This window comes from Pleurodeles waltl, chromosome 1_1, assembly GCF_031143425.1.
Source record: "Pleurodeles waltl isolate 20211129_DDA chromosome 1_1, aPleWal1.hap1.20221129, whole genome shotgun sequence".
NCBI classification, from domain to species: Eukaryota; Metazoa; Chordata; class Amphibia; order Caudata; family Salamandridae; genus Pleurodeles; species Pleurodeles waltl.
In genome coordinates this window covers 939,570,496-939,594,121 of record NC_090436.1, presented here as the reverse complement: position 1 = coordinate 939,594,121, position 23,626 = coordinate 939,570,496, and the positions used below count along the sequence as shown (strand labels likewise).

At 45.4% G+C, this 23,626-nt stretch overlaps 1 protein-coding gene across 2 annotated transcripts in view; it reads right to left on the bottom strand.

The window, feature by feature from the left end:
- Positions 1-23,280, bottom strand: part of MYOZ2 (myozenin 2) — a 201,131-nt gene extending 177,851 nt beyond the window's left edge. The window contains exons 1-2 of one of the 2 annotated variants that reach the window (XM_069230166.1): positions 23,135-23,280; positions 20,669-20,772 (exon numbers count right to left, since the gene is read on the bottom strand). In XM_069230166.1, the coding sequence (XP_069086267.1) occupies positions 20,669-20,744 (76 nt within the window). In that variant the 5' untranslated portion in view covers positions 20,745-20,772; positions 23,135-23,280. Of the gene's footprint in view, positions 1-20,509; positions 20,624-20,668; positions 20,773-23,134 lie in introns of those variants that run through there. The other variant, XM_069230165.1, reaches the window with a different exon arrangement.
- Positions 23,281-23,626: the final 346 nt, after the last annotated feature.

The following is a 23,626-nucleotide window of genomic DNA, read 5'->3' as shown; positions in this document are numbered from 1 at the left end:
AGCAAACCCTGGGGTTTCCAATCTGGCCCCCCTTGCACTGTACCACTCACAGGCACTCACACAGTTTTAGAGCTGCATGCAAACTTGAGTTAGGCTTTCCATGTACTGCTACCACGGGCACAAAGCCATTCCAAGGTGTTATGTAAAGACATGGGTGCAACCACCATGCACTGCTGCCACAGGACACATACATGACAGCAGGCCATGTAAAGCATGCAGTTGTGCTGCACTTGATCCATCCTGATGTTGACCAAGGGTGAGCCAAGCATGCAACAACAGAACTTTAATACTGTGGTTCAATAGGCTCCACACCCATGACACTGGTAAACTGGTCTGGCCATGCAACTGATTACTCCTCAAAAAATGGTAGGCTTCCACCGCCATGCTCGTCCTTCTTAGCTGTTGGTAAATTCACTAGCCCTTTATCACAATGAGTGTAGCTCATTGTGTGCCCCTCCCAGTTTAACCAGACCACAAACCAAACAAGTCTTGGTGCACATGCCTGATCCATGTTTACTTATGACCACAAGTTGTTAGCAAAGCAGGCACCGCCCGTCCTTTGAGGCTGAGGGGCTACGCCCCCTCACCTTTTACCCCTCAAGAAGAGTGTCTGTCAGGGTGAGCAAAGGTCAGCCTGACAGACACTCTTCATTTTCAGGTCAGGCAGCCAGGAGCTAAATATGCTCTATTTGCGGATGCTCACGGCTGTTTGAACTGAACTTTGTTGGGCTGAGACGGTCCCAGCTCCTGTGGGTGTGACCTCCTGAGCCCAGCAAAGGTTTTCGAGGCCCTCCCCCTCCGTGACAAGGGGAAGCATCACCCACTGACTCTGACCTGGGTGCTTCAGTTTTAAGCCCTGAAGAACCCAGGGCAAGTGTCGATCAGTGACACCTCATCACAGAATAAGGGAGGGTCAGCAGTCTCACTGACCCCATCCCACTTTCACAAGGTTGGGACTGCTGCCTCCACTCACTGGCTGACCTGCAGCAGTCCCAACACTCCTGGGACCTCCGAGGCAGAGCTGAAGGTAAGTGTGTGTTTTTTTTAAAATTATTGTTTGGTGCGTGCATGCATATTTATTTGGTAATGAGTGTTGTAAATGGATAGGTGTGTGTGTGAGTGTGTGAATGAATGAGTGGGTATGGGTGCCTATGTGCTCGTGTGTCCCATCTGCTCCCTTCCCTCCTGGAATTAACAACCGCCACTGTAGCAAAGATCCAGATATCACAACTGCTGGGTCACTCATGGCAGGGGTACCCTTCTAAGTCCATGAAACGGACTTTTCAGTCCCAACAGCCTCCCACTGCGAAAATGTCAGCCAGTTATCTAGCCCATTGGGACTGAATCACCTTAAAAGACCTTAGTAGTGAGACATGTACTGACAAGTTAACAGTTCCCAGGGAAACTGTTTACACCATATTGCAGTGACCTCACACCTGTGTCAGATTTATGCCTGAATATTTCTGTTGGTTTATAACCCTGTAGCACCTATCTTAAAACTGTGTAGTTGATTAACATTTCCTATGAGTAGTATTACAGTTTGGTGAGTGAATAAAGTACTTCTCGTTTTATAAAGGAGAGCACCCAGCTGGTCAGTACTTATGGTGTCTGTTGTTTGCCTGTTTGAGTTCTGAGTCAAACTACCACCTTGAGCACACCTTGATTGCTCACCCTTTCTATCTTGAGTGTCCAGTGCAGGACATAGAAAATGGGTGCTGGGTTTAAAATGCCTTTGTAGGTCAGGTCCCAGAATGTCAGCGGTAAGACCCTCAACCCTAGGTTGGTGACCCAGTAACTCTGCTTGTCCCATAGCTCAGAGCAGGTTCTGACAACTACTCTAACAAATCTTATTACGAAAACAAATTCAGAAGACGCAATAGTAAGGACTCACTTTTCACTCTGTCACCTTTGCCTGCTATCACAGCAACACCATCATGTTGACCAGGCCCTGAGTTCAACCCCCTCTAAGCACCCAACCTTGCACTATGCGCAGCCTTTGCCTGTGTGCAGCGGACATTGCCTGCAAGACCTGGCCTGTAGCCAGACCTTGAGGCCAACTCCCCTAACCACCCAACCCCATGCTGTGCACAGCCCTTTGGCCAGGTGCTGTGTAAGTTGGTCATGGCTTCTGTCGGGGTCAGAATAGGTGTGAGAAGGTGTATTTGAGGGTGAGAGTGGCTGTGACAGTGTATGTCTGGGTGTGAGAGTGCATACATCAGTGTTTTAGTGGTTGTGTTAGTGTGTGGGCGGATCTGTGAGTGGGTGCATGAGGCTGTCAGTGGGTCTGTGAGAGGGTGTGTGAGAGTCTGAGTGGGTCTGTGAGTGGGTGCATAACTGTCTGAGTGGGTCTGTGTGTGCACGAGGGACTGAGTGGGTCTTTGAGTGGGTGCGTGAGTGTCTGAGTGGGTGCATAAGGGTCTGAGTGCGTGCATGTGTGAGTGGGAGAAAAAGATTGAAAGAGAAAGAGAGAGAAAAAGCAAGAGATAGAGAGACAGTAATTTTAGGTTTTGATGTAGGATCTATTTAGAATGAGACCTTTCTATACAATTTCAAATAAAAAAATGCATCTTTTATTTGCACAAATCAAAATCATTTGTAATTTAAAAAAAAGAAGGGAAGCGAGTCTGGCTAGACTCGAACCCTGAATGCTCAGTGTGAAGGAGCTATTGGTTTTTAATTGGCTTTTAATATTTTTTTAGCCCTTTATGGGCTATCTGGGACTGCGAGGGAGCCCTCAGGGGCTCTCCCACGGTCCCTCCTTATTTAATTTTTTAATATATTTTACGGAAATGCCCTTATGGGCTACCTGGCACCGCGAGGGAAGGCTTGAGGCTTTTCTTGTGGTGCCATTGCTTCAGCAAGCACAGAGCTGATTTGATAGCAAGTCCCTGCTTGCTGAAGCATTTCATCTCTGTTCCCTGCAAGCATGCAGTGGACAGAGATGAAAACTTCAGTTTTTGACCGCGGAACCTGCTTTACATGTTCTGCTGTCAGAAACGGAAGTGTTTGCTGTGGTTTGGCTGCTGCTGCAGAGCTGAAGCCAAGCCACAGAAAGCAGCTGGGTCCTGGGGGTGGGCACCCCCAGACATAGCAGAAGCCAGCTCTGGGGGTGGCGGTCCCCAGGGCAATCAGTGGTTCCATGAGGAATGTGAAGATAGCCCTGGGGAGGAGGTGGGCCCTGGGGCAAACGGGGGTCCCAAAGGGACCCCCCTTCCTTTTTAAAATATTTGCCCTGGGGAGGTGTGATTCCCAGGGCAGCAGGGGCCCCCGGTAAATCAATTACATTCTGCCCCGGGGGTGGTGATCACCAAGGCAGCAGGAAGGGGCAAGTGGCACTCCCATATCTAATCAAAGCCCTGGGGAGGTGGTGGACCCCAGCGCAGTGGGGGGACATGCGGCCCCCGCATATTAAAATGGTCTCATCCTGGGGAGGTGGTGGTTCCCGGAGAAGCAGGGGGGCACGTTCCCCCGCATATTTGATCAAAGCCCTGTGGAAGTGGTGGTCTCCAGGGCATCAGGGGCACCCCCCCCACCCTCGCATATCAACCATAAGCCCTGGGGAGGTGGCGGTTCCCGGGGAAGTGGGAGGGGACCAGGAACCCCCCTCACTTTTTTAATCAAATGCCCCAGGACTTGGCCCACCCTGGGGGCTTTATAATAACGAAGCCGGGGAGCCCGCACTTTGGGTTTATTTTTTATTTTACGGCAGATCCGCGGATCCACCATGACTCCATCTGTAAAATAAAAATATGCTTTTTAGCCCTTTGGGACACCATCACCAGAGCTAAGGGGTTGAGGGTGTTTGTACCCTGGCCCCTTTTGTATTTGTTTTTTTTTGTGGGGGGACTCGGCTCGAGCCGAGTCCCAAGATGGCTGCCAACACTTCCTGGTTTGAAGTGATGGCAGCCAATCAGATCTCAGCACGAACTTGGGAGGAGTCCAGAATCCTTCACGTCCCTATATATAGAAACTTGGATTTCCTTGAATTTCTCAAAAACTACTGAACAAATGTACATCAAATAACAACAAGCATTTGCAATGTAGTGGGTCTCGCATTTGCTCGAGTTAGAGCTATTAGAGTTTTATACTCGTAACTGGACTTTTCTTGCCACATAAACTGAAAGGTAAAAGAGTTTCACATAAGCGAGCCGCCGACCACCATGAGCATGAAGCACACACACAGAAAGAAACAGAAGTTCGCGCTCAGTGAAACATATTGTCAAAAGTAAAATTATTCATGTAACAGGAAAAAGTGCAGTTATCCATGTAACCAGCAAAAGTGCAATTATCCATGTAACAGGGTCGATGTCATGCATAAGTGCCTACGAAATAAAAAGAAAAAGTAGTCCATAAACCATACGGAAAACATTGAGCCTCATATGTTTTCGGTAGTTGGCCGGTGCACTCGAGGAGGTCTGAACACCAGAAGAGGCATGACATATGCATGCCTTTCACTTATGAAATCAAGCGAATTTTAAAAGGCAGGCCCACAAACCAACCAAACTGATAGGCATGACATGGGCGTGGTTAAAAGCCCAGAGAGAGATTACACCAGGGACAGAACGCTTTGTGCGCTCAACCCTAAAAATAATCCTTCAGGGGTGGGCCAAGGCCTGGCAGGGTCACTCAATTTAAAAAAAATTTGGAAGGGGAAGTGACCCTTTTTCCGGCCTTGAGGACCCCCCATTCCTTGGGGCTGCATTTTATTGAAAGGGGGTGGTGCACGTGCCTTTCCCTCTCTGAGCCTTTACTAAAAGGGGAGGAAGACATGTGGCTTCCCCTCCTACGGCCTAAAAAGTCCTGTGAGATGCCCCGGGTGGGCACCATGAGCTAAAACGTTTTTAAAATGCTATGGCCGGCTACTGCGCTTGCAGGGAGCTGGTGGGGCATTTCAGGTGTCACTGGAATTGTAGGGTGCTCCATATACAGAAACTTCTCTCTGCCTAAACTTGAGAACTACCCAGTTTGTTGCATCCTGTTTTATATGATAGATAGATAGATAGATAGTTAGATAGATAGATAGTTAGATAGATAGATAGATAGATAGATAGATAGATAGATAGATATGGTTGGTGACTGTGAGGAGGTGATACATTCTCTTGGGTACCCCCCAGAATGACAGGGGCTGGCTTTCTACCCCTCCTGCTGCAAGGGCTTAGTCAATGTACCATTACCAATTAGAAATCCACTGGGACTGCAGCCCATACACAACACACTGAGCAATACTGTGAAAGACGTGTTTCCTTGTAACAATCAAGATTAGTTCAGGGACACAAATGAACTCCAAACCCTCTTTTGTTGATGAATAACAAATTCAATGATTGTACTAAGAAACAGAACATACTTTAAAATGTTTATTTTATAATCCTCACACAGAGCATAAAATGTGAATGGTAACCCCACAGAATATGAGAGTAATGTAGTGAAATGTTACACAGAAAATGAAAACAGTAAGGAAACTTATAGCATTGTATAGATTCTGTTAAAACAGCCTACAACTGCTATTTTCAGCTCCAGGTGCATAGTAACATGAGTGCTAACAACTTCCAAACTAGCTTAAAGATTCTTTTTCAGCATACGTTTGTAGTTTCTATGGTGTTTAACATTTTCAGTGATTCCAGGACTGGTCTTGTGTTTTAGCACCTCTGTTAAGGTGTATTTGGACAAAGCATTTTGGGGTGAGAGGTCACAGTCAGAGTTCATTGACGTTGTTACTTTTGGGTACCGACTTTGGGTCAGAGATCATGGGTGATGTAACTTTTCTGGCAGGACTTTGAATCAAAATCTGTGGATAATCTCAGTTCCAGGTAAATGCCACTGGCAATGTTTCCTCTCGGGCAGGGCTTTTCAGATTTTGTGTTTCCATGATGAGGAGCTTGGCATCCAATCATCCCCATTGTACAAACCATGCCCACATTTGAGGGGAAGGATTCCTTTATCCTACTCATATTTCCGGAAACTGTAGTGGAAAAATTTGAATCAATTCACTTGTTAGGCCCTCATCATGAGTTTGTTGGATTTTGGTGGTGGGATAGCAAAGGGCTCGAATTCCAGATTGCAGTCGGTATTACTGTTCCAAAATCTGCTGTTTGCAATTATGTCCCTGGAATCTGGAATAATAACTACAGTGTCGTGCCGATAAAGACTGCGGCCTGCATGAGGGCCGCGGGGGAAGCCGTGGCCTGCATGCAGACCGCGGGGGAAGCCGCGGGGGAAGCCGCGAGTCCAGCCAGGGGTCGCAGCACTCGCCGCACCCCCTTCTTTTGTCTTTACAGCAAAGACAAACGCGGCAGGAGGTAAGACCCCGAGTTGGGTCTAGATCCTGCCGCGCATAGCGCATTTAGTGCGCTTTACATTTGGACATTTAGGTACTTCTGCACTTACCGGTATGCAGAGGCAAAAGCCGGATACCTGCACATGGTGGTGTTTTTATGCATGCCTTTTCCCTTTCCCAGCATGCTGCCCACTTCTGCTCTTCCCAGCATGCATTGTTTCCTTTTGGTGGACGCATGTTCTTTATTCAATGTTATACTCTTTTCCCCAATCCAAGATGGTGGTGTTTCTACTTCCTGTTTCCTACTTCCTGTCTAGGGGTATATAAGGGGAATTCAGCTGCTGTTCATTGCGTTGCAACACTCCTTTGGTGGTAGTCACGCTCCGGCTGGTTTCTTCTTGTGAATCCAGTATTTCCTGACCTGTCTTCGTCTCCAGTCTTCCTGTACTCTCTGATCCTCAGTTCTAACGCCCTTGTGCCCTCCTTCTGTTTCAGGGAGTTCCTGTTGGAGGTTTTTTACCCTATTGGGGTTTTTCCTCTGGCACTCCTTCTGGAGGGCACGGACTGTAGTGGCTTGCTCTTGTCAAACAGCACCGTGGCTACCGGAAGGGGTCGCCCCCTACCTCGGCCAGAGCAGAACCTGCCGGATCCGGGGTCGTTCCCTAACCCTCATCAACTTCGACGGTAAGCCCAGTGGAAACCGTGACAGATTGCAACGCCTACAAATCCAGTTGCAGTCCGGAACCATGGATAATCCAGTGGCAAATACGGAACCCACCAGTCAGACCCTGCTCATGACAATACAACAACAGGCTCAAGAACTCCAACAGCTACGTACTGAAAATACCGTCTACCGACAAACCTTTGCATCCAGGACCACTGATGTCCCCTCAGTATCTGCCACTACACCTCGTTTCTCCGGGGAGCCTAACAAATTGAGAGAATTCCTGGATGCCTTGACGGTTTACTTTGCCTTTCGCCCCTCGCAATTTGTGCAAGACAAGACCAAGGTGGGGTATTTGATTAGCGCCTTATCGGGGGCCAGCCTTGGCTTCGGCCACTCCTTTAGTGACAAGAAATGATCCCTGCCTGTCTAATTATTCCACCTTTGTCACTACCTTTAAACAGATGTTTGAGCGCCCCGGACTCGAGGCTTCAGCAGAAGAAGCTCTTTGTGATATCCAACAAGGGAATCAAGATGTATTACAATACATCACCCGTTTCAGACAATTAGCAGCAGAAACGTCCTGGGTGGAACGTACCTTGGTGACACTGTTCCGCAGAGGTCTCAGAGAGGACATTAAGGACGAACTGGTGCACTCTGCTAGAATAGAGAACCTTAAAGGATTGATGGATCAGACTCTGACAATAGAATATCGGTTGAATGAACGAAGAATGGAGAAAAGGAAGAGTCGTTTGCCATCACACTCAGTGACATCTCGCACCTTCTCTCATCGTACCGAGGAAGTCCGTCCTGAAACTAAGGGGGCTACCGAGGAAGAGCCAATGCAAATTGATGCGGCTCGAGGACCTTTATCAGCTAGTGAAAGAGAACACAGACGAAGGAAGGGACTTTGTCTATATTGTGGTGCAGCTGGTCACCTAATTCGCACCTGTCCCATTCGTCCAACCAAGCCTTTGGGAAACGCCAACTCCCGTCCTCAGTGAGAAGGGTGAGGACGGGATATCGTGAAATACCTTCCATTTGTTCTTCCAGGGAGGAAGGAACTGCTCTTTTTCTTTTGCCAGTTATCGTTCACTTGACTGATGGCCGAGAAGAAAGAACCCTGGCCTTATTGGACTGTGGAGCCAGTGGCATCTATTTAGATGAAGCGTGGGTCAAGGAACGACAGATAGCACAACTACCTAAGGAAGTACCAGAACAAGTACACACAGTGGATGGGTCACTCTTGGCCTCAGGACCCGTACAATATACCACCCCTACTTTCTGTCTACAGTTTGGGAAACACCAAGAAAACCTTTCGTTTGATTTAATTTCCTCGCCACACCACGTCATGATCCTGGGAATTCCATGGCTCACACGACACAACCCCTACATCAACTGGGAAACAAGAACTATTTCTTTATCCTCTCATTTTTGCCAGCACCTCTGCTACCTAGCAGGGGATTATTGGTCCCCAAAAGGTCTTCTAACCGCACCCCCTAAAGTGGGATGCTCTATTAACGTCCTACAGGGAGTTCCCAGGCAATATCAGGAATATGCCGACGTATTCCAGAAGCCAGAAGAACCTGGACTGCCACCCCATAGAGAATATGATTGCGCCATTCCTTTAGAACCAAATACAGTGGTTCCTTTCGGGCGAATGTACTCTCTCACAGAACCTGAGAAGCAGATTCTTAAGGAATACCTTGATGAGAACCTACAGAGCGGGATGATTGCTCCCTCCTCTTCACCGGCAGGGGCTCTTCTCTTCTTTGTTCCTAAGAAGACTAAAGATTTGCATCCCTGTATTGATTTTAGAGGATTAAACAAGATCACTATTAAGGATCGGTATCCGTTACCCCTCATTAAGGACATCCTAGAAGCAGTCAGAGGGGCAAAAAGATTCACCAAGCTGGATCTCAGAGGAGCCTACCATCTTTTAAGAATTAAAGAAGGTGAAGAGTGGAAGACCGCTTTTAGAACACCTTTTGGTCACTACGAATATCGAGTAATGCCATTCAGACTCACCAATGCCCCTTCCATTTTTCAAAGGTTCATGGATTCTATCTTTTCCGATCTTTTGCAACAAACAGTAGTGGTTTATCTCGATGATATTTTAATTTTTTCTGTTCACCCCGAGGTAAACTCTAAGCATGTTCGCCAAGTTCTAGAGCGACTCCGACAACACCATTTATTCTGCAAACTGGAAAAGTGCGAGTTTGACCAGACAGAAGTAAAATACTTGGGGTATTGCATTAACCAAACCGGAGTCGCCATGGATTCAGACAAGGTGCAAGCTATATTGAATTGGCCATCTCCTTCTTCCATCAAGGAGACTCAGTGTTTTTTGGGATTAGCCAACTTCTATCGACAATTTATAGCAGACTTTGCACAGAGAACCAGCTATATTACTCAAACCCTTAAAAAAGACCATCTAAAAAAGGGCTTTTGTTGGACACAAGACACAGAGTTAGCCTTTCAAGACTTAAAGAAAGCCTTTATTCAAGCCCCCATTTTACGACACCCAGACACCAGCAAACAATTAATTGTGGTCGCAGACGCATCCGAAAGAGCCATTGGGGCTGCCTTACTGCAAAGACAAGATGATGATGATCTAGAGCACCCGGTATTCTACCTTTCCTATATCTTATCCGACTCAGAACAGAACTATTCCGTGCTAGAACGTGAATTACTCGCCTTAAAGATCGCATGCACAGAATGGAGACACTTTCTGATGGGCTCGAAACAACCCTTTGAAGCCCGGACAGACCACAGAAATCTACAGTGCTTAAGAAACTTTCAGTGTCAGAATAGCCGGCAGGCTCGATGGGCTTTCTTTTTCAGCCAATATGACTTTTATATGACATACATTCCTGGTTCGCAGAACATCCTGGCGGATGCCTTGTCCCGACGTTACCCTGAGTGCAGTGATTCTCCTGTTCAGAACCTATTTGATAATGACAAAATCATTGGTTTAGTACAGACTTTTTTAGACCAAGTCAGGGCCGAATATGCCCGTCTAGAAGACACAGAATTGAATAAGTTGCGGCCGCAACTTCATATAGATCAAGGGTATTACTATCATGATAAGGCCCTGTTCTTGCCCACCAAACTAGTACAAACGGAAGCCTTACGCATGTGCCATGATTCCCCCATCGCAGGTCATCGAGGAATGAAAGAAAGCTACTCAAGAACTTCTGCTTTGCTACTTCTGGTGGCCAACTCTCAAGACAGATACGGAAGAATATGTATCATCCTGTCCTATATGTGCTCAAGCCAAGACACCCCGTACTAAACCAGTAGGTTTACTTCGCCCACTACCAGTTCCCCCAGGCCCATGGCACACCATCTCCACAGATTTCATTTGCTCATTACCCTCTTCAATGGGAAATCACGTAATAATGGTAACTGTGGACTCCTTCACTAAGGTGGCTCACTTCACAGCCTTAAGAAAGTTGCCAACGGCAAAAGATTTAGGTCAAATATTTACACAAGAAATCTTTCGACTTAATGGATTACCTCAGGTCATTATATCGGATAGGGGTCCTCAATATATCTCCCGATTCTGGAAACAATTCTGTAAGACCTTGGGAATCGAAGTGGCCTTATCATCAGGGTTCCATTCTCAAACTAACCGACAGACGGAACAACTCAATCAAGGCCTCGAACAATATTTACGTAGTTTCTGCAATGCTACACAGAGTAATTGGGCTACCTATTTACCGCTTGCAGAATTCTCCTACAACAACTCCATACACAGCGCCTCAAAGGTCTCCCCTTTCTATGGCTCCTACGGTTTCCATCCTAAGGCCTTTCCGACTCCCCTGAAAGATACTTCCAATCTTCCTGCCATCTCCTCCTATGTCCGACAACTACGAGGTGTCCAACGTGTTATACATTCCAACCTTGTGGCCACTAAGTCTCGCATGAAGAGGATAGCTGATAAGAGACGTTGTGAGGCTCCTCACTATCAGGTCCATGATAAAGATTGGCTCTCCTCTAGATTCCTACCTCTCCGACTCACTCAGAACAAATTCAAACCCTGTTTTTATGGTCCCTTCCTGATTCTCAAAAAGATTAACCCAGTGTCTGTGCGTCTTCGCCTGCCCTGGACGTGGAAGATACACCCTGTTTTCCATGTCTCTCAACTTAAACCTTACCTTCCTGATCCTTTTCACAGACAATTCTCCTGTCCTCCCCCTCTGTTGGTTGATAATGTGCCCGAGTACGAGGTCCAGGAAGTCTGTGACTCTCGGTTTTTTCATGGACGCCTCCAATATCTTATTCATTGGAAAGGCTACCCTATGAGTGAGTGTTCCTGGGAGGATGCCCCTTCAGTTCATGCCCCTCTTTTGGTCCGTCGCTTTTTCCGACTCTTCCCTCACAAGCCTGGGGTCTCGGGGGGGATCTACTATCGTGCTGCGGCGGCCGCGGCCGCAGTCTCAGGCGGCCGCGGCGCGACACTTGATAAAGACAGCCGCGGGGAAGCCGTGGCCTGCATGCAGACCGCAGGGAAGCCGCGAGTCCAGCCAGGGGTCGCGGCACTCGCCGCGCCCCCTTCTTTTGTCTTTACAGCAAAGACAAACGCGGCAGGAGGTAAGACCCTGAGTTGGGTCTAGATCCTGCCGCGCATAGCGCATTTAGTGTGCTTTACATTTGGACATTTAGGTACTTCTGCACTTACCAGTATGCACAGGCAAAAGCCGGATACCTGCACATGGTGGTGTTTTTATGCATGCCTTTTCCCTTTCCCAGCATGCTGCCCACTTCCGCTCTTCCCAGCATGCATTGTTTCTTTTTGTTGGACGCATGTTCTTTATTCAATGTTATACTCTTTTCCCCAATCCAAGATGGTGGTGTTTCTACTTCCTGTTTCCTACTTCCTGTCTAGGGGTATATAAGGGGAATTCAGCTGCTTGTTCATTGCGTTGCAACACTCCTTTGGTGGTAGTCACGCTCCGGCTGGTTTCTTCTTGTGAATCCAGTATTTCCTGACCTGTCTTCGTCTCCAGTCTTCCTGTACTCTCGGATCCTCAGTTCTAATGCCCTTGTGCCCTCCTTCTGTTTCAGGGAGTTCCTGTTGGAGGTTTTTTACCCTATTGGGGTTTTTCCTCTGGGACTCCTTCTGGAGGGCACGGACTGTAGTGGCTTGCTCTTGTCAAACAGCACTGTGGCTACCGGAAGGGGTCGCCCCTACCTCGGCCAGAGCAGAACCTGCCAGATCCGGGTTCGTTCCCCAACCCTCATCAACTTCGACGGTAAGCCCAGTGGAAACCGTGACATACAGTGACATGGAGGGACCAGATTCTCTTCCATGTATGTTTTAGATCCTGTACAAGCTGAGAGTGTCATTCAAAAGGTCAGTGGGGTCAGGTATGCCTGTGTGTGGGTGTGTGGGTGTTTTGCCTAATCTTCCTCCACGTACCGCTGCAGGGATCAAGCAGGGACTGGACTGTTAAGGAAAATAACAGCAATTTTGAGTTTAGGGGGATAGCATTCAGAAATCAGACTTCACCTAACAATTTCCGTATGTTGTCCTCAGTATTCCCCCCAGTGAACTTTGTTTGGTGCATATGAAATCTTTGCATAGAATACCACATACCAGTGGTGTTTCCGCTCACTTTATTGGTCCAAATCCTCCTTTACTGTGCCTGTGGGAATTTATGCAAAAACAACACTCCTAGGGCCAGATGTAGGAAGAATAGATTTTGCGACTCAGAAATTGCGAGTTGGTGCGACTCGCAATTTCCGAGTCGCAAAATCATATGCAGAATGGTGTCTCAGACACCTTCTGCGAATCGCAAGGGGGTCGCAAAGACCCACCTCATTAATATTAATGAGGTGGGTTGCAATTTGCGACCCCCTTGCGATTGCCTGCACTCACAGGGATGGTGGCCTGCTGGAGACAGCAGATCTCCTTGTCTGTGACTGCTTTTTTAATAAAGCATTTTTTTTTTTTGTATTGCAGCCCGTTTTCCTTAAAGGAAAACGAGTTGCAATACAAAAGAAAAAATGAAACCATTTGGTTTCCTTTTTTCAGAGTAGGCAGTGGTCCATTGGACCACTGCCTGCTCTGAAAAAATATTTAGGGCGACATTCACGAAGGGGAAGGGGTCCCATGGAGACCCCTTCCCTTTTGCGAATGAGTTACCACCCACTTGACATGGGTGCTAACTGCGAATTGCTTTGCGACCGCGTTCGCGGTCACAAAGCAATTCTGCATCGCGGTGTGAATCGCAAATAGGAAGGGAACACCCCTTTCTATTTGTGAGTCGCATTCCCATTTTGCGAGTTGGAACCGACTTGCAAAATGGGATTGTGCATCACGATGCACATTTTGCATGGCGCAAACTGCGAATTTCGCAGTTTGCGCCATGCAAAACGCTTCGTACATCTGGCCCCTTGGGAGTGCCTTAGGGGCTTATTCAAAGCCTGCTGTTTTCAGAGTTTTTCACCTGATTATTTTTTATAGTACAAATATGATGTTGACAAATATACCTTAATATAAAGAGTTACATTGAGAGTGCTCCGAAAAACGTTTTTGCATGGAAAAGATCTAAAACTATTTTGTTAGCCAAAGTTTTGAAAAGGTGGCAAACTTTGTAAATTCATTAAGTTGTTTCATTAGAGATCATTGCAAACCTTAGTGGATGAAGTTTTGCACGCTCCTACATTTTAACGTAGTCGTTGCATTTTCGTTTTTATAAGGTATTTTGTACTTTGTGTTATCATGGACCTCTTCTTGTTTTCAGCAATCCCTCATTGAATGTGTGTGATCTCTTAATGGTGCACGGTTTGCATCACATGACAGGATATCATCTTCAAACATTCCTCCCTACAACCCCAAACCTTTTGCCAGAACTCCCTTCAAACCCTGAATTACTAGACACAGTAAATTTAACTGCTCTAAATCTCGCTTAGCCGTGCTGCTCAGTTGCAATGGAAAACTATTTTTGTGAAAAGATTCACACAAAATCATTGTGGTGTAATAGAATGCTGGATCATGTTAAACATTGCTCACAATAAAACCGATATACCCCTATTCAGTGGTCTCATATAAGACGCACACCAATATTGTTTCCAACAAAATAAATAAATCATCTTTGTCTGGGAATATAAAGCCAGAAGCAAAAATCCACTGTTCACCTTTTGAGGTCCAAGCATGTGTGCAGTGTTTTAATTTCAGTACATATGGTTAGCATACAATAAAGAATATGATTTTTTTTTTAAACAAAATTAAAAGTGAAACTAAAACCGTAAATGAATAAAATAGAGCAGAGACCTTCACTTTCAAGAGAAGTGTTCCTAACAACTACAACTGTTCCTTCATAATTACAAGTACTGCCGTTTTTAAAACTACAATAAGCAAAACAAATTTCAAAACAGTTTACTAAAAAATCCCCATTTTCCATTTACGGCAATCATTAAAAATAAACAAGCACAACTTATCCATTCAGTGCAATCTTCGAAGGCTATTGTGTGACCTTCTTTAAATATCAGACATGTCTCCCTCCTCTACAGTATGCTAATCATTTTGCCATGCGTGAACCAGTGCTTAATTTGTAAATGAAAACGTTCCAGTGCCCAAATCCCTCCTCATTAATATGCAGCTGCTGCAATTAAATGTGCAAGCACTGAGGGGCATATTTATACTCTGTTTGCACCGAATTAGCATCATTATTTTACTCTAATTGGTGCAAAACTAACTCCATATTTATACTTTGGCGCTAGACCCATCTAGCGCCAAATTTATGGAGTTAAAGTCATTTTTTGGTTGTGGAAACCTACCTTGCCTTAATGAGATGCAAGGTAGGCGTTCCAGTGGAAAAAATGACTCTATGGCCTCAACGCCATATTTATACTCCTGTGCAAAAATGGTACACGGGAGGGAGGAGGGGTCAAAAAATGGTGCAAAGCTTGTTGTGCCCCATTTTTTAACGCCTGGTTTAGCGCAGGCTTTAGGGGACCTGTGGGCCTATTTCTATGGTGGAGACACCCCCACCCACACCAGAGGGACTGCGGAGGATGGGGGACACCATCCCAGGTAAGTACAGGTAAGTACAGGTAGGAATTTAATTTAATTTTTTTAAGTGCCATAGGGGGCCCTAAAATGGGCCCCCATACATTGCACAGGGTGCAATGGCCATGCACAGGGAACCCTTGTCCCCTGTGTTGGCCATTGGGGGTGGTGGGTAAGACTCCTGCCTTTTCTAAGGCAGGAGTCTTGTGGCATGGTAGGTTTAGCACTATAAAATGACGCTTATCTGGTTAGAGTCATTTTTGGTGCACAGAAATGGTACAAGCCGGTGCTAAACTTTTTGGTGCGAAACTGCGTTAGTTAGGAAATCGGAAATAGGAAATACAAGCATTGGCAATGCAACGGGTCTCGCATTTGCTTGAATTAGAGCTATTAGCATTGTAAACCTTTCTTGCCACACAAATAGAAAGAAAAAAACGAGTAAGATCGCGCTATGTAATTGCGCTGCGTGGAAAATAAAAAGATAAAGTAGTGCAGAAACCAGGCTGAAAACATCGAGCTTTGTAAGTTTTCAGTAGTTGGCTGATGCGCTCGAGGAGGGCTAAACACCGGAAAATGCATGACATATGCATGCCTTTCACTAATTAAAGCAAGCCGATTTTAAAAGGCAAGCCCACAAACCAATTAAAGTGACAGGTGCGACATGGGTGTGATTACAAGCCCAAAAAGAGATTTCAACAGGGAAGGAGCGCTTGTGCGCTCAACCCTAAAAAGGGCTATTTCTGGACCAAGGGGTACTTTTCTGGCAAATTTGGTGTAATTCCATCCAGTGGTTTTTGCGTTATGGATGTTCAATTTTTCCTATGGGAATTAACATTTGAAATGATCTAAATTTACCCCCCTTTATCTCGACCCCCACTTGACGGATCACCTCACAATTTTCCAGACAGTAGCTCACGTGACTGTTGAATTTTTGGGGAAAATTTTGTGAAGATTCGTCAAGCGACTCCAAAGATATAGGCAAGCAAACAACAGCTTTATCTATACAAACTAAGGGGCATATTTATTCTCTCTTTGTGTCGGATTTGTGTCTTTTTTTGCAAATCCGGCGCATACTTAACTCCATATTTATATTTTCACAAAAAATTAGAGTTAAAGTCATTTTCTGCCTGTGGAAAACTACCTTGCGTCAATGAGATGCAAGGTAGGTGTTCCTGGGCAAAAAACGACTCTAAGGCTCTAGCGCCTTATTTTTCCTCCTGTGCACAAATCATGCATAGGGGAGGAGGGTTCAGAAAAATGTGCACCATTTTTTAACGCCTGGGTCATGGCAGGCGTTAGGGGACCTGTGGGCCTATTTTCATGGTGGAACATCATGGAATAAACCCACAGGTGCCCTCCCCAGGCCCTAAGGACACCCCCACCCACACCAGAGGGACATCGGAGGATGGGGACCCCGTCCCTGGGTACAGTGGCCATGCCCAGGGGATCTGGTCCTCTGTGCTGGCCATTGGGGTGGTGGCCATGACTCCTGTCTTTCCTAAGACAGGAGTCATGTGGTATGGATGGTTTTGCGTCAGAAAATTACTCTAGGCAGGATAGAGGCTTTTTTTTTTTTACTCTAACCTGCCTAACGTCATTTTTTGGTGCAAAATCCATTTCGTCCACACCGCCAGCTGCACCCGACTAATGTCATTTTTATTGACGCTAGCCTACCCTCTGCACTGGCTTGCAACATTCCGTAAATATGGTGCCCAGCTGGTGCTCAGAAATGGTGCAAGCTGGTGCTAAACTTTTTGGTGCAAAACTGCGTTGGTGCAGTTTTGCACCAAAAAGTATAAATCAGGGCCTAAGTCCTAAATATAACATATATATATGTATCTATCTATATCTATATATATATATATATATATATATATATATATATATATATATATATATTGACAATGTCACTTACTGCTCTCTGAAGTTGTGCAAGGCGAGCTTAGCAGACAGGTGGAGGTGATCCCTGATGACGTTGCATATACTTACTAATCTGAAGGTGTACAAGAGGGGATTCATGGGCACATTCCCTGATCTGCGAATTCACACCCATGAACTGCTATCCATCATGTAAAGTGGCCCTAGACTAATAAGTAATGTATTCATTATGCCAGGATTCTTCTTTTAAGTCAGTGAACTGTGGGGTTCTTCGCAGTCCCTCTGGTGTGGGTGGGGGTGTCTCTGGGCCTTGGTGTGGGCACCTGTGGGCTTATTCCATGGTGTTCCACCATAGAAATAGGCCCACAGGTCCCCTAAAGCCTGCGCTAACCCAGGCGTTAAAAAATGGGGCACAACAAGCTTTGCACCATTTTTTGACCCCTCCTCCCTCCCGTGTACCATTTTTGCACGGGAGTATAAATATGGCGTTGAGGCCATAGAGTAATTTTTTCCACTGGAACGCCTACCTTGCATCTCATTAAGGCAAGGTAGGTTTCCACAACCAAAAAATGACTTTAACTCCATAAATTTGGCGCTAGATGGGTCTAGCGCCAAAGTATAAATATGGAGTTAGTTTTGCACCAATTAGAGTAAAATAATGATGCTAATTCGGTGCAAACAGAGTATAAATATGCCCCTCAGTGCTTGCACATTTAATTGCAGCAGCTGCAAATTTATGAGGAGGGATTTGAGAACTGGAACGTTTTCATTTACAAATTAAGCACTGCCCCACCCCATATTGCATCCTTATTTTAAAATGTTCTCTTTAACCAAGAGATTCTAAAATGTTGATTATAATCGTGCCAGACTGAATCTTGATTCTCATCCTTAGTGCCTCATTCCTCCAATTGGATCAAATTTCAGCCTCCTTATCCCCTTCTGTGATCAGTTCACCAGAGAAGGATACAACTGATAGTGTGGACAAGGGCCAGGGCACGGCTGTGGGGGTTGCATAATTGTTGTGACTGACGACATGATGTTCAGAGAACCAAACTGGTCAGCCATTCTTGCTGATTCCTCTTTTCAAGTCCTTGCTGCTATCCTGTCAGCAACGATATCCTGTTGAAGTAATTGGAGGCGGTGGTCTAACATGAAGGAAGCAGAAGTTTGGTTGTGGAACTACACTGACTTCTGGGTGCAGAAAATGCACAGACTCCACTGTGTGTGATTGTTTTTCCGGTTTTTATTAATAGATCACAATCCAGCTGTTTTAACTGTAGGTGTGCTGAAGGAGCACATTCTGAACCCTGAGAGCCTCACATCTTGGGCTAGACAACGAAAAGATGCCAGCATAAGTTACATTCTTTTGGTAATTATTATTGTAAAAACTTTTGGTTTCCAGAAAACGTATTTTACATGGCTACTTTGATAATCCTGCTGGAATCTTCAGCCAGCCTTGAAGCTTGACTGAACCGATGGTCTCATGTCCATAAAACCTTTGTTTTGAGATACAAAGGACTGCACGAGATGGGAAGCCTTTAGCCAGGAGCACCTGTTTGGGACAGAACAATGCTGCACAGTATCTTGGACACCAGGGTAACTTTTTACAACTGACCTTCTAGTGAAGGTTACAGTTGCACCTTCTGGTGTGATCTACACCCCAGGGTTACATAGAAATACATTAGGGACTCTCTTGTCTTCTCCATTCCTGATGTGTACTCCCATGAAAAGTGAGGGCCTTACTTCAAAGCAGAGAACTTCAGACAAAAGAGGCTTGCTATTCTTTGCTGTTAGAGAACGAATATTGCCAGAATCGTTCCTTGTTTACCATTTGCACAATGTATGCAATAAACTAAACTTGCCCACGCTCAAGCGTGCAAATGACATTTGAAAACGAGCAGCTAGCAAAAGAAAAAATATATTTTTAAAACACTGAGTAGTGAAGCTCTGGCATGGAGTTATTGGCAAGGAGAGGATCCAGCTTGTCCTGAGGAGGGGTGAGAGGTAATGCAGGCACAAGCCAGGGGCCATGTCTATGAGCACCCTCAGTCACTACTAGTGTGTCTTCTGTAGGCCCGCTCATACCTCTGGGCCGAAAGGAAGTAAAGAGTTTATAGTGTCACAAAGATGTCTGTCCTTCCTCATGAGAAGACACTTCTCTGTGCGAGGTACCACTCAGCCCCTTACCAAACCCCACCCTTTCCTCACATTACTAGGGCTTCCTTTTACAACTTCCACTTGGGCCCTAACCAACCGTAGTCGGACCCACCTGTGTTACCAGCACCATCACAAAAGGAATGCAGGAAATATGCCTCGTCGGTGGGCATATTGCTGGTGGACCCTGTCTTTAAAAAGTTCCAGGTAAGTTTATGTGTCCATAAAACTGGCGAGTACAGACAGTCTCTTCTCAAGACAACTCTGACATTGTATGAGGGGTGAATTCATGATCGGGAATATAAATCAAATCCTTTACAACCAATCACCCTACGGATTTAGGATTAAGGTAAATGGCAGATGGTATCAAAGGCAAGATTGGATTAACTCAATGTTCTGCCATACAGAGCAGTCAGTACTGGGCACCAGTAGACAAGCAGGTACACAAATGTGACAACTTTACAAATGAAAATCTAAAGCCTGTTTTACTTTAGCCATTCTTTCGCCTCAGCCATTTTCTCTTCAGCTTCAACCAGCTAGAGCCGCTGCTCCGTGTTGGCAGAGCTCATAGGGCATATGCCATTGGAGCTGCTGTCTGATGCAGTGGTTCACTTGTGAAAAAGAAGCAGGGCATAGTAGTTTTCTTAGGAGCTTATCACTGGTGCTATCGGATGCCAGGTTGGACGAATAGCAAGGCTGTCTAGTTCTTATTCCATCTCGTGGCTTCCACAACCTCAGAATTCATGTCTATTAATCTCACTCTTTGAGGTTCTTTTGATCACTACTTTCGCACTTTGTCTCTGGTTTCTTATATTTCCTCATCTTCCTTTTTCCTCCCTTTTCTTGCTTTCTCTCGCTTGTTCTGGCCCAAAGGCTGAAGATGAAAAGTGAGCCTTGGTTCCAATAAATGAATGATGGCGCCAATAACCTGCAACCACTGGCACAAATTAGGTACTGATGGAGAGCTAATTCAGAATTTACAAAGAGGTATACTGAAGGCCTTGGAAAATGGATATATGCTTCCACTTGCACCTATGAACCCCTGTGTTCTCTCTAAGATTTACTCAAGTGTCCATCGTGGTCACAAGGATGATGCAATATCTGGCAAAGTTAGAGGAGAAAGGTGCATTCCCACAACCTAGATATTTCATACTAGAGAGAGGCGGATAACCATTCCATTGAACAGTAGGGTTTTGTGGGCTGTTTCTAAACTATGTCATGCAGAGAGGAAAACACTGTATCATTGAGGGAACATCCTTGAAAACGGCTAATCTGGAGCACCATACAGCAATTCAGAAAATAACACTTTCACTGCATAGCTACGACAGAGAAGCTGCACAACTTGGTAATAAAACATTTGCATGCATTGTGTTACAAAATGGCGGATAGCCAAGTTCTTAGTATGTAAATCTACCCACGCAGAAAGCCCATCAGCTGTTAGGGTGCGCCATTCTTTCACAGCAGTTGCTCATCTGAAAATAGCTTTCAAATGAATGAGATCCACAAAAGGGTTAGTTACCATGTGTGTATGGCCTGTGAGACACTCCAGCAGATTATTTAAGGGTCATCCACCCTGCGGAGGAGACAAGGACTTTAGCGGACTAAAAGTGTGGATTAGGTAATGTTAGGGAGGGCGGGGAGGAGAACAGGCTGAAGTTACAGGTTTGCAGATCTGTACCAGATCCCTGGACGGCCTTCACAATGGCGGCGGCTTGCTGCTTCCTCTCCTTCATCAGGTTGCTGTGTGATAACATTGTGTGCGTTTCCCGGGCTTTTCCTCCCCTGTGTCGGGAAACAAAACAAGGAAGACACTCAGGCTTTGCAGCTGCCAGAGTCACATGCTTACTGATATTGCTATTGATAACTCTTTTCCTAGGGAAAAATTGCCACCTTCTGTATCCGATTAATTCAATATGTGTTAAATGTAATTTCCTTTGGAGTTTAGCGCTAACCAATTTACCAGTGAGCATGCAAGGCCCCTCCCTCCCCCAGGTAGTCAAACTATTTTGGGTCAGATTGCATAAAGTGTCTGGGTGGGGCTAATGTGCACAGAGATGCTTTGAAGGCCACTGTACACATTATAACCATATATACGTTTGTACCGTTTACTTTTTTTATCACACTCTCAATCACAGACAGTTTCCCATATTTTGTCAAAACCGGCAAAACAAGAACCATGAGTGATGTTTGATGCCACAAAACAGCACTAGCCTCAAATAAATAAATAGAGCAAATGAGCTGTGAGGTATTTTTCTCGGTCCGTCTTTATGGGAGTTAGCACTGTTTAGCCGCAACAACAAATCTTTGTTAGCACATCCAGGCTGTTTATGTAATCTAGACCAACACCCACTGTAAGCATAGGTGAGAATACTATTTATTGCCTTGTTAAATTCTATCTTGCTCAGTGCTCTATACACAAAGCAAGAACATGACTTTCGGAGAGATATCTTTCTCCATTGCTAGGGCCAGACTGTGAGGTTCTCTCCCATATCTCATGCCAGGCGAAACTAAGTTGGCCTTCTTCAGGTAAATGGTAAAGATCTTCAACCAAAAATGTAATCATCCATGCCCCATAGCTTCCTTCAGCAGTCCATGAAATTAAATAAAATAATGTTTTGGTTCCGTTTTTACTAAAGCGCCATGAAGCATGGCATGTCTATTCTTCAAAAATTAAATTAAGATAATATTAGGATACTTAGAAAGGACTTTTGCAGTGGTGACATCAAACATATGGGCCTCTGGTGGAAATTCAGTTTGACAATTTTTTTTGCTGGTGACAGGGTCGAACTGGTAACTAAAATCAGTGCCTGCAAAAATGTTTAAACCAGTCCTACGCTTTGGGAGGCAGACCCCACTAGAACAGGGACACAAGGGGCATCGTTTTTCTGCCATGGCAGCCAATTAGCTCAGAAAACAGCCTTCTAGCCTGCAGCTCACCTGGAAAATGCCAGAGTTGCGGAATGGCAGCCCAACCCAGTTAGGTGCTTGATGTGGCAAAAATGTGCCTTGATAAGAACTTAAGAGGCCTTGCATAAAGAAAGGAAATTTGTAGTGGCAAAATAAAACAACCATTTGCAAAGCCAATAGTTTTGGCATCTCATCGCCTATTGTCTCTGGGCAATTCTGTTTTGTTTTGTCATGGTTTTTGCAAACCACTATTGTTGAGGAAGATGCCAGGCCCTCATCAATCTAAAGAGGAAAAAAACTAAAAAATAACTAACGTAAGCTAATAGCAAAAACATTTTTGGTCTAAAAAATCACACATCTACTTAGGAGGAGGCCCTTGCACGGAAGGGAACTTATTTATTTGTGGATGTGCTCTTTGTGAAAGGGCAGAATGGCTTCACTCCCAGTGAAGATAGCCAATGGCTGAAGTGGGTTGCATTGCCCCATGCTGTATGCTATAGAGGGTGGAAGAAAAATGTGAATGACTAAAAGAAAAGACCAATGGATAAAGAGGGATGATTGAAAGCCCCTTTAAGTAGGTATATTTTACATATAATTTTAGTAAGTTCAAAAGGTCTTGGCTAGCACCGGACCTAAAAATATCAATTAAACCAATAGACACCAGCAAGCGCCAATAACTAGTTATATGATTCGATGGTAATCAACTGGAATGTTCGATGTAGGCATCCATTGCCCGAACAAACCCTATGCGCTTGCCAGATCCTGGAGAAACCATATGTAACTGCACAACTGGACACTTCACCAACTTCTTTTTAATTTTCTCGGCTCAAAGATGCCACCTTCTTCATCCTGCTGTTGTTCCAGTACATACACCGTAACAAACAACCTTTCTGCCGCTCTCAGAATCAGAAACACTCAGCTGCTGTTCCCTTAACTGTCCAAACACCCTCTGCTTCTCGTCAAACACCCTGTACTTTGATCTCCGCAAGGAAAGATGCCCAGACGCTGGCAACTGTTGCCATGGCAACTCAATCCGATGTAAACACCCTTTCAAACGTCCTGTCACCAAACTCAAGAAGCATATTAATCTAATAGAAAGTATACATAAGATGAAATATGGGATCGCTCAAAGGGCCTTTTGCACAATTCAGCTGTTAATTTGTCCTTTGTCGAAGGGACAGCAGGCAAGAGCAAGAATTAAATAATAACCATGAGAACCAATGCACCCACTTTATACCTGCGGCGGGTCCCTTTTGTTGAAGTTCTGTGAGCTTCTTGTGGTTCCAGATGCTTGTTTCGCCTCAGCCCAGAGGGTCTGCACAGCTCCCTGAGAGAAGACCAACTGGGGGGCTTAGCTTCGCCGCAAAGACTGGCAGCCACATGACATCAGGCAGTTAAATATAGTATCAAACACTGGCTGTTCATATCTCCCTGGCTTAGGGGGGTGACAAAAGGAGCTTCTCCATAGAGATTTGAATAAAGCATGGGCAGGCATTCTCCATGAAGTATGCAGAGAACTGGCGATTTAATTGTGAAAGGAGGTGGAAGGGTCCTGGCAAGGCAGGCCAGTGATTCAAAGTCCAAACATTGGGCTGATATTAGTGGATTCGTCAGTCTGCACTGAGACTGGTGCTTGGTGCCTCCCCTGTGTGAGATAGAAGGGAAGCCTAAAGACAGATGTTGCGCGTAGGGCTGGCTTCAGCGCTGGTGGCGCCCGGTGCAACAATCT